The sequence below is a fragment of the Fistularia commersonii genome, chromosome 26 (assembly GCF_037954325.1).
Source record: "Fistularia commersonii isolate RoL2024-O1a breed Wild chromosome 26, RoL_Fcom_v1.0, whole genome shotgun sequence".
NCBI lineage: Eukaryota > Metazoa > Chordata > Actinopteri > Syngnathiformes > Fistulariidae > Fistularia > Fistularia commersonii.
Genome location: NC_141309.1, coordinates 7134195 through 7148367, shown reverse-complemented (window position 1 = coordinate 7148367; position 14173 = coordinate 7134195). Strand labels below are relative to the sequence as shown.

General features: G+C 40.1%; 2 protein-coding genes across 2 annotated transcripts; both read right to left on the bottom strand.

The window, feature by feature from the left end:
- Positions 1-326: 326 nt before the first annotated feature.
- plbd2 (phospholipase B domain containing 2) lies at positions 327-5454 on the bottom strand. Its single transcript, XM_086173553.1, has 12 exons — positions 5186-5454; positions 4187-4280; positions 3921-4079; positions 3709-3809; positions 3414-3628; positions 3164-3258; positions 2865-3025; positions 2478-2573; positions 2291-2362; positions 1999-2151; positions 1697-1859; positions 327-707 (listed from the first exon to the last, which is right to left on the bottom strand). The coding sequence occupies exons 1-12, from the start codon at positions 5374-5376 to the stop codon at positions 537-539; spliced, it is 1671 nt and encodes a 556-aa protein (XP_086029679.1). The 5' UTR covers positions 5377-5454; the 3' UTR covers positions 327-536.
- Positions 5455-5534: 80 nt separating this feature from the next.
- On the bottom strand, positions 5535-13757 carry rbm19 (RNA binding motif protein 19). Its single transcript, XM_086173552.1, has 24 exons — positions 13621-13757; positions 13362-13544; positions 13172-13285; positions 12310-12354; positions 11209-11416; positions 10793-11043; positions 10659-10718; positions 10492-10570; positions 10329-10400; positions 9843-10049; positions 9630-9760; positions 8781-8908; positions 8594-8690; positions 8393-8503; positions 8116-8316; positions 7949-8012; positions 7688-7851; positions 7517-7577; positions 7093-7172; positions 6947-7002; positions 6396-6512; positions 6189-6294; positions 5968-6088; positions 5535-5849 (listed from the first exon to the last, which is right to left on the bottom strand). The coding sequence occupies exons 1-24, from the start codon at positions 13654-13656 to the stop codon at positions 5767-5769; spliced, it is 2775 nt and encodes a 924-aa protein (XP_086029678.1). The 5' UTR covers positions 13657-13757; the 3' UTR covers positions 5535-5766.
- Positions 13758-14173: the final 416 nt, after the last annotated feature.

Below are 14173 nucleotides of genomic sequence, written 5' to 3'. Positions count from 1 at the left end.
TATTTGTTATTCTGAAATAAATGGCAACTTGAAACGTGAATATTGACTACAATTTAACTTGCTCACTACTTTTAAAAGGTATAAGTCATCAATAAACTATATAAAAAAATCACTAAAATGTGTTTCTCTTGTCGCTGTGATAAAATAGATGAAAACGAGAGATTTGATGAAAAGACGTGTACATTCGCAGAATAGTATTTCAAATATTGATTCTCAAAGGTTCTTTTTGTCTGTACACATTGCACAACTCCATCCACTTAGTAGGTATTTAGAAAAAAAATGACAAAATCAGATCAATTTGACATAGAAGCACACAATTTAAAACAGGATATTTAAAAGACATTTTATTATGGGAAAAATGTAACGCAGTCCATAGCCCCAGAATATTTTATTGGTATCTTTGAATTTTGACAGATAAGATTTTTGTGTTAATACATGCGTGTCAAACTGATTTTCGTTTTCTTTCCCTTTATCAAAATGGCCATCACACACCCATTTTATTCTTTGCACCACTTTTATGTACAACATAGTCACAATCAAGGAGTCCAGATGACTTTGATTGGCTTAAATGCCCAGGTATCAGGGTGACCCATGTGCAGCAGGTCTTTGTAAGGAGAAGTGCTCCACTGAAAGGCTGGCACCTGGTCCCACGTTGGCCCACTGACTGCCAGCATGCTGTACTGATCAACCATCCCAAATGAAGTCATCTGCACGGACGTATAAAGTAACAGGGTTGAAAAACATCTCTCCAGTGTCAACGTTATCTATTATACAAGGAAAAAGGATGGAGCTGCTCTTTGACATTGAAGATGCTTTTTACAACTTACCTTGTGCTCAGAAAGTGAACCACACTGACATTTTTTCAACCTAATAATTGAAAGCCTGCTCTTTTCGTTTGCGCTTGCTATTGTATTTCTGCACGGAAATACCATTATCTAGACAGGGGTCGGCAACCAGCAGCTCTTTTATCTCTCTGATGTGGCTCCCTGTGGCTTTTGAAAATAATGAATGAGTATTAATTAAAATGTGTTTTATTTTATTTTATTCATTTTACAGGTACATTTCAATTTGAAGATTACGGCGATCGTGTAATTTGAATAAAACGTGCTACAATGTTTTTGTTGCTCTTAATAAGCGACTGCACGCGGCAGTAAAATTACGAAAGCGCGCAGAGAGAGGACAGCATTTCTGGTTTGCTGCAGGTGGATAATATCAGTTCGGCTTTTTTCATAAATACAAGAAGGACTCAAATAGACATTGAATTTTGCCGAAAAGTAACCTTCAACCTAACAACTTTTTTTCAGAGTTCAAAATGTTTTGTTGCATGCAGAAATGTAATTTCGTTTTCTCTGCAGTTGTTCATTGATTTAAAAAAATGCAACATATATTTTGTTAATACATAGCATCAACGTAAAAAAAAAAAAAAAACGTTATATGCTTTGTTAATTCATTTTAAATTTCAAAAGGGTTATGTGGCTCACGGTAGTTTCTTTACTGTGGGGAAACGGGTCCAAATGGCTCTTTGAGCAATAAAGGTTGCTGATCCCTTATCTAGACTGAATTGTAAAGGGCTCTGGGTCTTCTCTGAATCCCCTGGTAGGCAGGACTGGTCTAAATCTTGGCATCATTTAGAGAAAAAGCCTATCAGAGTAACAAAGACAGTAATGTAATGAGAATGACGGAGGTGAATAAAAACCTTCATGTCTGTGCCTCCGTGGGATCTTTGTCTTAGGGCACCGAAGGGATATGTGCCGTTAGCTGGGTTCAGGTCTGATCGGGCGGAGATAGCGTTCTCTCCGTTTGCAGGCGGACTGCAGCCCTCACACCGTGATAGAGGGTCTTCCATGAAGTTATTATATCTACGGAAGGACATTGCAGTTGGTGATAACTGGAATGACAACATCTGCACAATCAGAGTTTAAAATCTAAACTTGTCTGCATTGTAAGGACAAGTCTAGTATGTGACAGCAATGTCATTACTTAGCATCCCGACTTTACCTCATTAGGCGAACCATTGAGTCTACATCTGTGACAGCTGTTTGGTTTCTCTTAAATATCTGAGCCCGAGGATTCTGGTTAAGAGAAAACCATGGCCCAAACTTCTCAACCAGTTCATTGCAGCCACTGGCGTTGAATATTTCCTCATAATACCTACGCATAAATGAGACAAAATTAGATATTAAAATTAAATTAAAATGATCATACCCAAGATGAGACTCACAATGGGCATGTTCAAATCCATTTCAACACAGTTGCCATAGAATTTCATGTTTCCAACCTGCCAACTTACGGTATGTTGTAACTTGCCCAGTATCCTTTGCTCAGCAATTCATGGCTTTTATCAGCAAAGACAATGCGTCCACTGCAGCATTAAAAGATAGGAAAACCTTACTCTAAGAAATGAACTACAAAAAAAAAAAAAAAAAAAAAAATCAAAAGACAATCTCTTGTGCTGGTTAGAGACGGTGAAAACCTACGGAATTTGTTCCAGCACAACAAAGAGTTCTTCCTTAATGGCCGTCGTGCCTGGAATGAAGCGGTTATAGTCTACAATCATCCACTGGTTGTTGTACCTATAAAACAAACACACATTCAGTCCAAATGGATCAGACCATCTTCAGACATATGATTGTAACACAGCTTAATGACATGGTTATAATGGTTGCAAGAACCATGATGATGATATTGACTCGGTGTAACTGCTGATTGTAAGCCTTTTCTTGTGTTTTCTGATACTCTGATAAAACACATGGAAGCCAAAGGTCAAACAAACTCATGATCAATGGGCGGAAGAGCACGGAACAGGAACATAGCTTAGATGAATCTAACTGAGCAAAGCAGTATTGTGGAAGTCAAAGACCTACGTTCCACTGTTGTACTTGCTGAACAACTCTGCCCATCCCTTCCCGGTAACCGCCAGGCGATTTGCCACGATGTTCCTCAGCCATTCCATGACTGTACCTTTGGGCTGCACAAATTTCCACAGAGCAGGGTTACTATTACCAATGGTGGTTTCCAGGGTGACCTGCGGACATAGAATACGTTTAAAGCTGAGGTACAATTCAGTCTGCTTGGTTTAGGTCGATGAGTAAAATCCATTGAAAGAAATGTTATTCTGTAAAATTGAGATTAAAATAAACCATTGGGTGACAAGACCTCTTACCAAGCCACTGCTTAGGATGTAAAAGTCATCTCCAGAGAAGATGGAGCCAGGATAAGATGAGAATGCCTGTGTACCTCCGGGAAGAAAAACATTGTCTGAAAAGACAAAAGGTACATTAAGACAGATTAAGGTATTGAATATCTGACAGCCTTATGAGTTGAGGTCATTTTAAAGCTGAAATTAATACACAAAAAAATATTGGGGCCAAAAAAATCATGACATCAAGGTAGAGTCTCACTATTTTGGCTACCTAAAGGAGAAACTTTGAAGGCAAAGTTGTATTTCTTCATGATTCTCAGCATTGACTGGTAGGTGTTCCAGGTGTCATGCGCTACAAACAAATCCTTATTGTTTGGCAGCAGCTTAATGAGAGCGGAGCAGGAGCCAGATCCCAGAGGTCTCATCTGACTCGATTTATTCAGGGCTGATTCCAAGTCCTCGAGATCCCCGCCCATTTGAAAAAGCCTGGGCAGAGCAGAGAGCCGTATGAGGGGAAAAATGTAGAAATCTGCAGAGCAAGTAAAAAAATTGATTCATCTACTTACAGAAACCCAAAAGGGTTGATGGAGAACGGGCCGGTCGGAAATGACAGTTCGTCATTATAACTATCCTCCAGACCTTTCAGCTGCAGCAGGACCAGTTTCACCTGACATGCAAAAGAAATGTGAAATGCAGGTTATTTCTACGTATTTTATTTAGGCTTCTGTTTATTGACGTGTTATTTCAATTTATAACAACAGAATATAAAGTGCCGTACCTGGTACCAATAGGGTGAATTTGGCTGTTTCTCTATCTGCTCCTGAACCCACTGCAGATTGCTTGCGATGAAAGTCTTGAGACGTTCACAGTAACCAGAATCAGCCGCAAAGGGCCCACAGTAATCCATTAATGTATTCATCCAGTGCTTGTAGATGAGCTAAAACAGACGTACACACCAAGCTCTAAGGTCTCAGTCATTTGCTTTTTTTTTTTTTTTTATATTTTTATCAAAAGGAACCCCTGTCTGCAGTGAAAAAGGCTGACCTGGGCTGTGACTGCAGCCTCCACTGCACCGGCAGCATACGCCTGAAGACTGTCATTGTATCGACTGCTGGTTGTGACCTCCAAGAAAGACCAGCTGAAATGATATGTGTGAATAAATAAAAGAAAACGGAAGTCAGAATCCATTCTTGTTTTTTTTTTTTTTTTTATCTTCCAAGGATTTAGGAAACATCAACTGCAGTAACACCAGGTAGCTACTGTACATTTATTTATGTACCATTTAGTGTCCATTTTATCTGTATTTTTGTTTAGCATAACTTATCCGTACATTCCTAATTGTACATGATGTCTACATTTCCTGTTTTAGTCTCTTACATTTAATTTACATATCCATCTGTGTAATATGTCCATACTACCCAATCTGTAAATCACTGGTAAATTACTGACATCATATACATACGGTTACTTTATTTATTATATCTGCACCTATTGCTTTTTGCACTTCTAGCTCAATGCCAAACTGCATTTTTTTGACCCGTTAAGTTGACTAATATATATATATATACACACACACACATATATATATATATATATATATATATGTGTGTGTATATATGAAACGGCCCCCAGCAGAGGCCCTTATATATATTATATATTTTTGCACAGCACATTATCATCATATTGTGGAGATGGAAATGTGTGCAGGTTTAATTGTTACAGCGCTATAAGTAATTCCTTCCACACCATTGTGCTACTTTAACTTGCCTGAATGGAGGAATAGTGCAAAATACCCTAATGAGTCATTTTTTTATTTATAAGGACATTTATTATAGAGGGCATAATAATTTAAACGCGCTTTACAAGTGAGGGGGTTTCCTCGTCTCCTTCTCACTGACCTATTTGTTGTTCTTCTATAACGCGATCTGTGTGCTTCTTCTTACAAATGGAGGTGTTTTCTTAAATTTAGCATCTAATCGCATCATGTGGGAAAAAAAACCCCGCCGACAAAAACCGCGATCGTCCGTAAACAGCTCGTCTCACCCCGACGTCTCGATGTTGTCGGTGAAGTTTGCGAAAGCCACGAAGTCCCCCCGGTGCCCGTCCACGACAGAGAGCCGGCCGGTGTCCGCGTCGATGACGGCGGTTCGGATTTCGTCTCCGGCCGACGGGCGATTGTTGTTAAATAAACATAAAATAACAAAAAAGGTGGAGCCCCCCCAAAGTACGACCATCTCGGCTGTTCCTCTTTCCTTCGGGGTGACGATGGACGAGTCACGTGACACGGGGTAAGACTACAAATCACGTGGACGGTGTCATGTGATCTCAAGTGACATAAAAAAATAAAAACAAAAATAAAAGCTCTTCCCGAACACACGCACAAAAATGAGCCTTTTTTTTGAACGCAAGATAAAATTTTATATAAAACATGACATTTGAATGTGATGGAATAGTAAATCTGGAGGATTTACTTCGACCGTAGAAACACACACACCGGGTGAAAAATTAAGATTTAGTCGCAAACGCCATCTGCATTTGCTTTGAGTTCAACAGCTGGTTAAAAGACATGATCTGCTCCCCTGATTGTTGTCGAGAGCTTCCCAACAGGGTTGTCGGAGGAGAAATCAGTCCTCTGCATCTGCGTCTGTTTCCATGTTCTCTAGAATTCCCTCCAAAACATCCGCCTTGCGTTGCTTTTTGATCGCCGCTGAGAAAGAAACGACACACAGGGGGGGACAAATTAATACATTCACAATGATTTGATGACATGCAAAGTTGTTGAGATCTCTGTTCAAGAAAAAAAGGAAAGAAAACAAAAAAATTACTGTGAAAATGTTCGGCCGTTTTCCGCCTCAACGTTTCCACGGTTTCCTCGCTGTCGGCCCACTCGAGGACAAGGCGCCTCCCGTACAGATGGGTGCTGTGGCACAGCGCTGCAAATGCCCTCTGTGGAGGAAAACAAACAGTGTTATATCATGTAATACCACAATAATGTACCCTTGTGGCCACAAGACGAGATTTTCCCGATCGTCCACGAAACACAAACCTTGGCGTCCTGTTTGCTTATGAAGTCGATGAAGCCGAAACCTCTGTGGTTCCCTGTTCCGGCGGCTTTCTTTGGCAGGCGGACTGTTTTCAGCTCTCCAAATGTACTGAAAAGACAAAAAAAAAAAATAGCGGCATCCATCAAAACCCTTGCATTTTTCCCCCTCTCCAAAGCGAGGAGCGAAATAGGTATGTGTGCGCTGGCTACCAGAAAAGTTCGCGTATTTCCCTGACGGTGGCTTGAAAGGGGACGTTGCGCACGAGGATCTTGGACCCGGTCTGCTTTTTCTGCGCTTGCTTCTTCTTGCCTGACACCTGAGTTGTCCTGGAAAAAAAAGCATTTTTTTTATTACACTTGTCACATTGAATAAATATCACGAATAACTCAATGTTTTAACAGCAATTTTAACCCAAACTGAAAATGTAGTACAGTAGTTTTCTCAAAGGTACTGCATGTGCTGTATAGTAGATTCAACACAATGTACTGTAAAAACAGTGGTGGAGTATACTTTGAATACAGTCGTGAGAATTGCTGTAATTTTATGGAGCCCGGGTATCAATAAATGAAGATTTGTTGTATGTCTGAAATCAGGCGGCCTCTTAATTTCAGCACACTTGTGATTGACGTTGCTTTTTGTTTACCAATGTTGACTGGCTACCACGTCATGCAATGTTGTGAGTCGATCACGAAGTCTTCAAACCGTCGATATAAGCAAGTCCTTATTTTACGTAATTTAACTGTTCTGCATTGAAAGTCACCTTGTGGCCCTCTGAGAAATCTTCAGCTCCAGCTGGTGATCATCCACAGTACAGTGCTGGTGGACATGAGACAGAAAGACCTCATATTACCTTTCAAACTAAGCGGTGTTTTTTTTTTTTCGTGTGAAAAAAGAAGGGGCCGGTACCTGGAGCTGCCGCAGGGCCTTTTGCGCCGATTCAGCCGTCTTATATTGAACAAAACCGTAGCCCATGGACAACATTTTGCCTGAAAGTCAAACCGACGGCACTGCTTAAAAGGTAGTGACGCTGCTTAAAATACACAAAAAATACTTTGTTTATGGTTTTGACATAAAATTCTTTTGCATCACTAAATAAATACCATTACCATTATCTCTGAGCACCACAGAAATTCAAATTATTTGAAGAAGTTCAATTGAAATGTAGTAGACTTTATTTCAATCTCAATAAAGTCAAGATGTAAAGTTAAAATGAAACATAAAATGACCTTGTTCCTTCAACTATTCATCTATTAAATTGAGCTAAGACACCAAATACTGATCTTCAGCAAACCTTTTTTTAAAAGTGAGGGTTTATCTGAGTGCGTGGTACCTGTTTTATCTTTTTTCTTGGAGATTGTACACGATGCAACCTTTCCACATTTGGAGAACGTCTGTGAGAAAATGAAGACATAAATCACAGGGTTACATGTGTGTTGTGCTCTGTATTCAGTGTTGAACAGAAAAGAAATTACGTTGTTATAAAAATATAACCTTCACCAACCTCCTGCAGTTTTTCCTCTGTTGTGCTGAAATTGAGATTCTTAATGAAAAGTGTGGAACCTTCATCTTCTTCCTCCTCCTCCTCCTCGTCTTCTTCTTCTGCTGCTTCCTCTTGATCCTCCTTTGACTTTACCTCTTCTTTCACTTCCTCCACTTTGTGCGACACTTGGTTTGACAAGTCGAAAAAAACATTGTTATAAACATTTATTAATCTTTTATAAAAATACCTGACGGTCACTTTTTTTTGTTAGTGCTACCTCACCTGGTTTGCCTGCCACAAACACTCCCATGGGTGCCCACTCCAGATACAGCGGGATGTGATGGAACTAAGATATTTTAGAGATACCCTAAAGTCAGTACATGCGCGTGAAGCATCTCCTCAGAAATGAATCCGACTCAGTTCGATTTTGCAGCGGGAAGGCTCGACACCTTGCTGTAGGCCAGTTTGGTAAAGGCTCGCTTTGCCTCCGTCGGCTCCAGGAACTCGACGACGGCGGTGAGTCCGGAGGGGGGCAGCAAGACGCGGCCCAGGGAGCCGTGGGGCGAGAACAGCTCCTCCAGCTCGGACTCGGTCACTCCGGCCGGAAGGTTCTTCACCAAAATCACGGAGGCGCTCCGTTCTCCTGCTGCCTGCAATTCATTTGAGCTGATGGGATGGAACTGTGTGAAGGGGGCGGGGAATTTTACGCTAGACGATGAAACGTACCTGACTAAAAGAGTCCAGACTCACACCATTGTCCAACAGAAATTGCCGAGTCTCCTGGATGATCTGCGTCTCTCCGAGAGCCATCCGCACTGCAACACTGCCTTTTGATTCCTGCAGTTTGGATTATTTGATCTCATTAGTTTAGAGATACCAGAGGTGTAGTGGAGAGTGGGATTGTAGAAACAAGGATCGATGCATTACGTGGTCCAAGACTTGACTTTTTGTGGTGTTGTATTTGTCTGCGATGGCGTCGGCTACCGCGCTTGTGCCCAGGAACAGGGCGTTCCAGTTGTGCGAGCTTTTACGGACGAGAAATCACTTGTAAACATTTTTTTTTTTTAAAAAAGCTACAAGCATTGGAGGGCTGTAAAAATAAAAATATGCATACCTAGTGCTGGAAGCTTTGTTTTTAGCATCTTTTAGACGTTTATAAGATGAAGAACCGGGACCAGCTGCATCCAAGGACTCTGCGTTTTCTTTCTTTAATGTGGAAGGCAGCAGGTGGAGCATCCTGCCCTGCGGGTTGCATGAAGAGATCTATTAGTGAACCAAGCTTTCAACAGCTAGTTCGACTTTAATGGAAATTTGGTTTGTCTGAGGTTCATTCACATCCCATGACCCAGTTCAGGGGTCGGAAACCTTTACTACTCAAAAAGCCGTTTGGACCCATTTGCCCACAGTAAACACTGGAAGACAAACACCATTTTCAAAATTTAAAAAGAATTAACGTGGCATATACATTTTTTTTTGCCTTTATGCAAAATATGTATTGCATTTTTCTTTTAAATCAATGAACAAAATTACATTTTTGCATGCAACCAAACATTTTGAACTTAGAAAAAAGACATTGCGCTGAAGGCTACTTCTATGCAAATTGACCAATCTCTATTTGAGTCCCTCTTGTATTTACGAAAAAAAAAGAGAGAAAAAAAAAGCCTAACTTAAATTATCCACCGGCAGCAAACCGAAAATGCCGTCCTCTCTGTGTGCTGTCGTCCTTTTCCTGCCGCGTGCAGTCGCCAATTAAGAGCAACAAAGATATTTAAACACGTTTTATTAAGATATCACAAGATCGCCATAATCGTCAAATTTAAAATAACATTTTAAAATGAACCAAACTAAATAAAATCCATTTTAATTAAATACGAACCGCATCAGAGGGATTAAAGAGCCGCGGATTGCCGGCCTCTGACTTTGTTCATGAGCATCATGGGTAAATCATGGGAGATGAACATACCTGAAATATGTGGCCGTCCAGCTGAGCCAGGGCTGTCACAGCATTCTCTGGAATCATGTATGTTACAAAAGCGAAGCCTTTAGGCCTCTTGGTCAGGTTGTCAATGGGGAAGAGTACCTCGGATAAAGGGCCTGCGAAAAAAATGGGTTATTTCAGGAGGTGGAAGCTTCCTCTGGATATCCGTGTTGTAATTATGGCGTTTAATTAACTCACCGTGTTTGGAAAATAAATCTTTAATCTCCTCCTCGGTGCAAGTGTAAGGGAGATTTCTAATGAAGAGTCGTCCCGACTCTGCAACATCCTCCTCCTCCTCATCGTCCTTGAGCTTTCTGGTGAAGTTTTTGTCGATGTATTTGTCTTTTTTCTCGTTCTTCCTCCACCCTGAGGCGTCCACGCGAAAAACCTCGATGTAACGCCCGCCTAAAATCCCAATTACACATTGGCATCACTTTGAAATACAGACAGGCATGATAATGTAAAGCAAATTATAGTATAAAAACCTCGCTTCTTTTGAGAATAATCAAATAATAATAATAATGAAATATTCCTAAAAAAAAGGGATATTTGCAATAAAAAAGTAAAATTCCTTGTTTTAAATTGGTGGAGCAAACCTTTCTGTTTCTGTTCACCTGTCCAATATAATCCCACCCTGGTTTGAGTCTCTGAGTTCACTAGATCATGAACTGCAATGTCACTCACCGATGTAATCTTTGTTCTTCTTCAAGGCCTTTTCAATTTCTTCCTCAGAATGCAGATCCACATATACATAGCCTGAAACACCATCATGAGCGTTAATTCCCACGTAAATCTAAGTATTAAATAATTCTCCGGATTAAAATGGAACTTTCGACTTAACACTCACCCGTTCTATTGCCGGTTTCATTTTTCCCAATTCTTACAGCTGCAGGCTTCAGCGGAGTCATGAATTCTCGTATCTGTTGCTGTTGACAATCGACCAAAAACGACATGCGGTCAAACGTCGTGATTTTACTATAGCGTCCCGACGTTTGGAAGCCGCGACTAGTTTACCTCTTTCACATTAAACGGGGCTCCTCTGAGTTTCACAGTGAAGTCTGTCGTCGGCTCTGTCTGGAGGGAGCAAAGATTGGACATTGACCATTTCCAAAATTGGAGGTAAAGCATTCAGACAAAAATTAAGTTACCTCTTGCTTGGCACTCTTCTTCGTCTTTCCCGGTTTCTGGTCCTCTGAAGTGACCGTGTTTTTTTTCTTTTGCTTGTCTTTTTTATCTTTGTGTTGCACGGGTCCAACATTCTCATCTTCATTTTTCTCCTCCTCACCATCGCCCTCCTCTTCGGTCAGTTCCTTTGTGCCCTCAGTCCCAATGTTTACCACCTTCGAGCGCAGATACTCCATGTCTGACAAGCTGGACTCCAGCGTTTCTTTATTGGCAGCTGTAAAAGACCGCATGAGCCCCATATATTCATACAGAGTACAGCTCAGCATAGGCCCGGCTCAGGAGCCTGGTATCCTAAACGCAGACCTGAAAATCTGCTTTAGAAAACTAGAGTTGGATTTTTATGAACGAGTACATTAACCCCCCCCCCCACTTTTCCAACCTTCATCTTCACTGTATTCCTCTTCATCATCCTCTGACTGGTCCGAATCAAAGTTGAGGTAGTCATCTTGAGCTGAGGACTTCTTGATCTTCGTGCCTCCGCTGTCCTTGCTGACTGGCTGCTGAGCTGTGTCGTTTGCCCACGTTGGAACTTGGTTGCGTTTCTGATGCACTGATAGAAACTCCTTGAATCCCTCATCCTCCTCCAGCTGAGACACGGAAAAGAATAAAAAGGCAACATATAATACCTGGACTTGATGGTTTTTTAAGACCCTAAAAATAATATAAGTGGGGCAAAATTAAAATGTGTGAGGTTAAACATAAAAGCAAAACTACACAAACCAAATTATTCTATTTATGTAAATATATGATAACTAAAGTTTTGCTATTTAGAACTGGTGACTACGTCAACAAAAAAAAATATAAGATGATCAGTTGACTCATGTTTTAATTTCAAAAAGGGTAAAAGAAACAAAGAGGGTTAATGTTTCCTTCTTGTTTCTGCAGAGCGAACGAAGCACCAAACCATAACTATAAAACCAAGGTACATTCAATTCTCCAAAACACAAAGGAACAAATAGAAGTAAAGATGTATGAGGTAATGAAAATAATATAAAAATAGGTTGGCAGTGCCATCAATTCTCCAGAATACAAAGGTACAAATAGAAGTGAAGGGGCATGAGCTAATGGAATTTAATATCATAGGAAATCTTTAAAAATAAACATGTCAAAATTAAAATTGACAAATGTAAGTAATAAGTAATTTAATTCTGGGTATCAAGGGCATTTGGTTCTGCTGAGTTGTTATACAGGATGTATGACCATGTTAGGCAGGAATGCATTTAGATGTCAGTAGTAAAAAAGAAAACTCAAATTAAACTTAAATATGATAAGAAATGTAAAATAAATAAGATAAATTTTAAATAATAAATAATAATTATTATTTATAATAAATAAAAATTATTTTCTTAAATAAGAAATGTAAAAACACAAAAAAAAAAACAACTAAGATGCGTTTATAGACATGAGTCAGGCTGAGCCAATGTTATCGATAAGCATTGCAGCGGCTATTTGAAAGGCGAAAGATTACACTCCAACTCACATTTGCCACCACACTGATGGTTTTTGTCTTCTTTGTCTTCTTTTCCTGAAACAAGACAAGTTGATTTGGAAATGACATAGCTTTGTTTTTTGACTGAATCAAGTACAAACATGTCATCCAACCAGGGATCAGCAGTAAATCAGTGTGATTACACCAGTAGCGGGCTGTGCGTGTCACATCCAGGCCTTCAGTAGTGCTCCATTCATCCCCTCAATAACTGTTATATGGCTATAAAACTGTCAATCTTTTTAAGATTTCCCTATTTTTCTTCACCTTTTTGTTGAGGAGCTGTGTTTCCCTGCACACTTGCTCACTAAGTTCTAGATACACTCTGGTTTCCTCCCTGGAAAGTTTTGCACAAACAATAATTGTGTTCATGCAGCTCTGACTCGTACGCTCTCTGACGATCCAGTCAGAAGGCGTGCAACACGCTGACGTTTGCGTAGCCTTCTATAAGGACTTGGTATCAAAACTGAAAATCTGATTGGTTGAGGCAACGGTTTCTTAAACATTTATTTTTCGCCAGAGCACCTGTGAATGGGATTTTGTTTGACTCCAGGCAGATTTCTTTGACTTTGGCCCTGCCTGGCAACAAATAACTGCCGAAATTTGATTGGTTAAATGCTCTCTTTTCAATGACAATACATGTCTGGAACCAGCACAGTCAGGGAAAAAGCTATGAAAGGAAGCAGACCATTTAGGATTATTTAATCAAAATCGAGATTCAAAATATGATTATGATTCAATTATAATTAAAATCAGTCTGTGATTCCTAATCTTTTTTAGGCCAGCAGAGAAGGCCTTGCAGGCCCTGACCACAGATTTTACACACAGGAAGCTGTCAACAGTTTTCCAGAGGTACCTCCATGCGTGTGTTGTCAGTCTGGCCAGAGGGTTTTTCGGGGACTGAGCTCTTGGCATGCTTACTCCACGGTTTCGCTCTCGTCGGGTCTCCAAACGCCTTGCACATCTCCACCTACAGACATATACACGTTTTCACATATCGGTAAAAGAACATGTGACGAGAAAGTCTGGACGCAAGACTCCGTTACCGTCACTCTGGATGTGTCCACGAAGCTCTTGTTAAAGTGCTTCAGAGCCTTTTCCGCATCTTCCTCCGCTTTGAATCCAACAAAACCGAATTTTCGAAACTTTCCTTCCTTTGTGAACTTCAGGGCGCAGTCTGTTACGGTGCCAAAATCCGCAAACATCGCCCGGAACCTCTCCTCCTTCATCTGGATACAAGTATAACAGGCAACAGGGTCAAACGGATTGAAAGAGGAAGCTTAACGTTGTTGAAACCTTACTTACCCCGTTCGGGAGGTTTTTGACGATAAGTCTCGACATAATTTTGACTGGAAACTTTCAACGTGTGCACAAACTCAAACGAAGAATACTTGTCAACAAACGAGCGTGGAAATTTCACTAGGTCGCCATGTTGAATGGATATTTCTTCTTCGTTTTATAATTAGTTTGGATATACTGCCACCTAGTGGACGGGAGGTATAAATGGTTTTTTTTTTTGTATATTAATTTTTGTATTCCTTACACTGTCGTCAAAAACATACACAACTAATTGAATATTTAATTTTTTAATGATTTGACAACAAAAACTTCAAAATCAAAGTCAAAATCAGCCTTATTGTCAATTTCTCCACATGTATTAGACATACAGAGGAATTGAGACGACGTTTCTCACAATTCCACGGTGATATGAAATTGATAATGATAATTATGAGTACAAATTAAATTAAATACTATTACATTGAACAGTAAACATTAAACTATAAGGTATAAAGTGCATGCAGATACAAACTGCTGGTAAGGTGAAAAGGTGACAGACATTTAACGGAGTGAGGACTGA

Coding starts and splice junctions, on each gene's coding strand:
- rbm19 (XM_086173552.1), bottom strand. CDS start 13,656: ATGTCGAGACTTATCGTCAAAAACCTCCCGAACGGG. Junction 13,545..13,620: donor TCAAAAACCTCCCGAACGGG/GTAAGTAAGGTT, acceptor ACTTGTATCCAG/ATGAAGGAGGAGAGGTTCCG. Junction 10,401..10,491: donor TGAAACCGGCAATAGAACGG/GTGAGTGTTAAG, acceptor ATGGTGTTTCAG/GCTATGTATATGTGGATCTG.
- plbd2 (XM_086173553.1), bottom strand. CDS start 5,376: ATGGTCGTACTTTGGGGGGGCTCCACCTTTTTTGTTATTTTATGTTTA. Junction 3,629..3,708: donor ATCAACCCTTTTGGGTTTCT/GTAAGTAGATGA, acceptor TGCTCTGCCCAG/GCTTTTTCAAATGGGCGGGG. Junction 2,574..2,864: donor AGCAAGTACAACAGTGGAAC/GTAGGTCTTTGA, acceptor TTTGTTTTATAG/GTACAACAACCAGTGGATGA.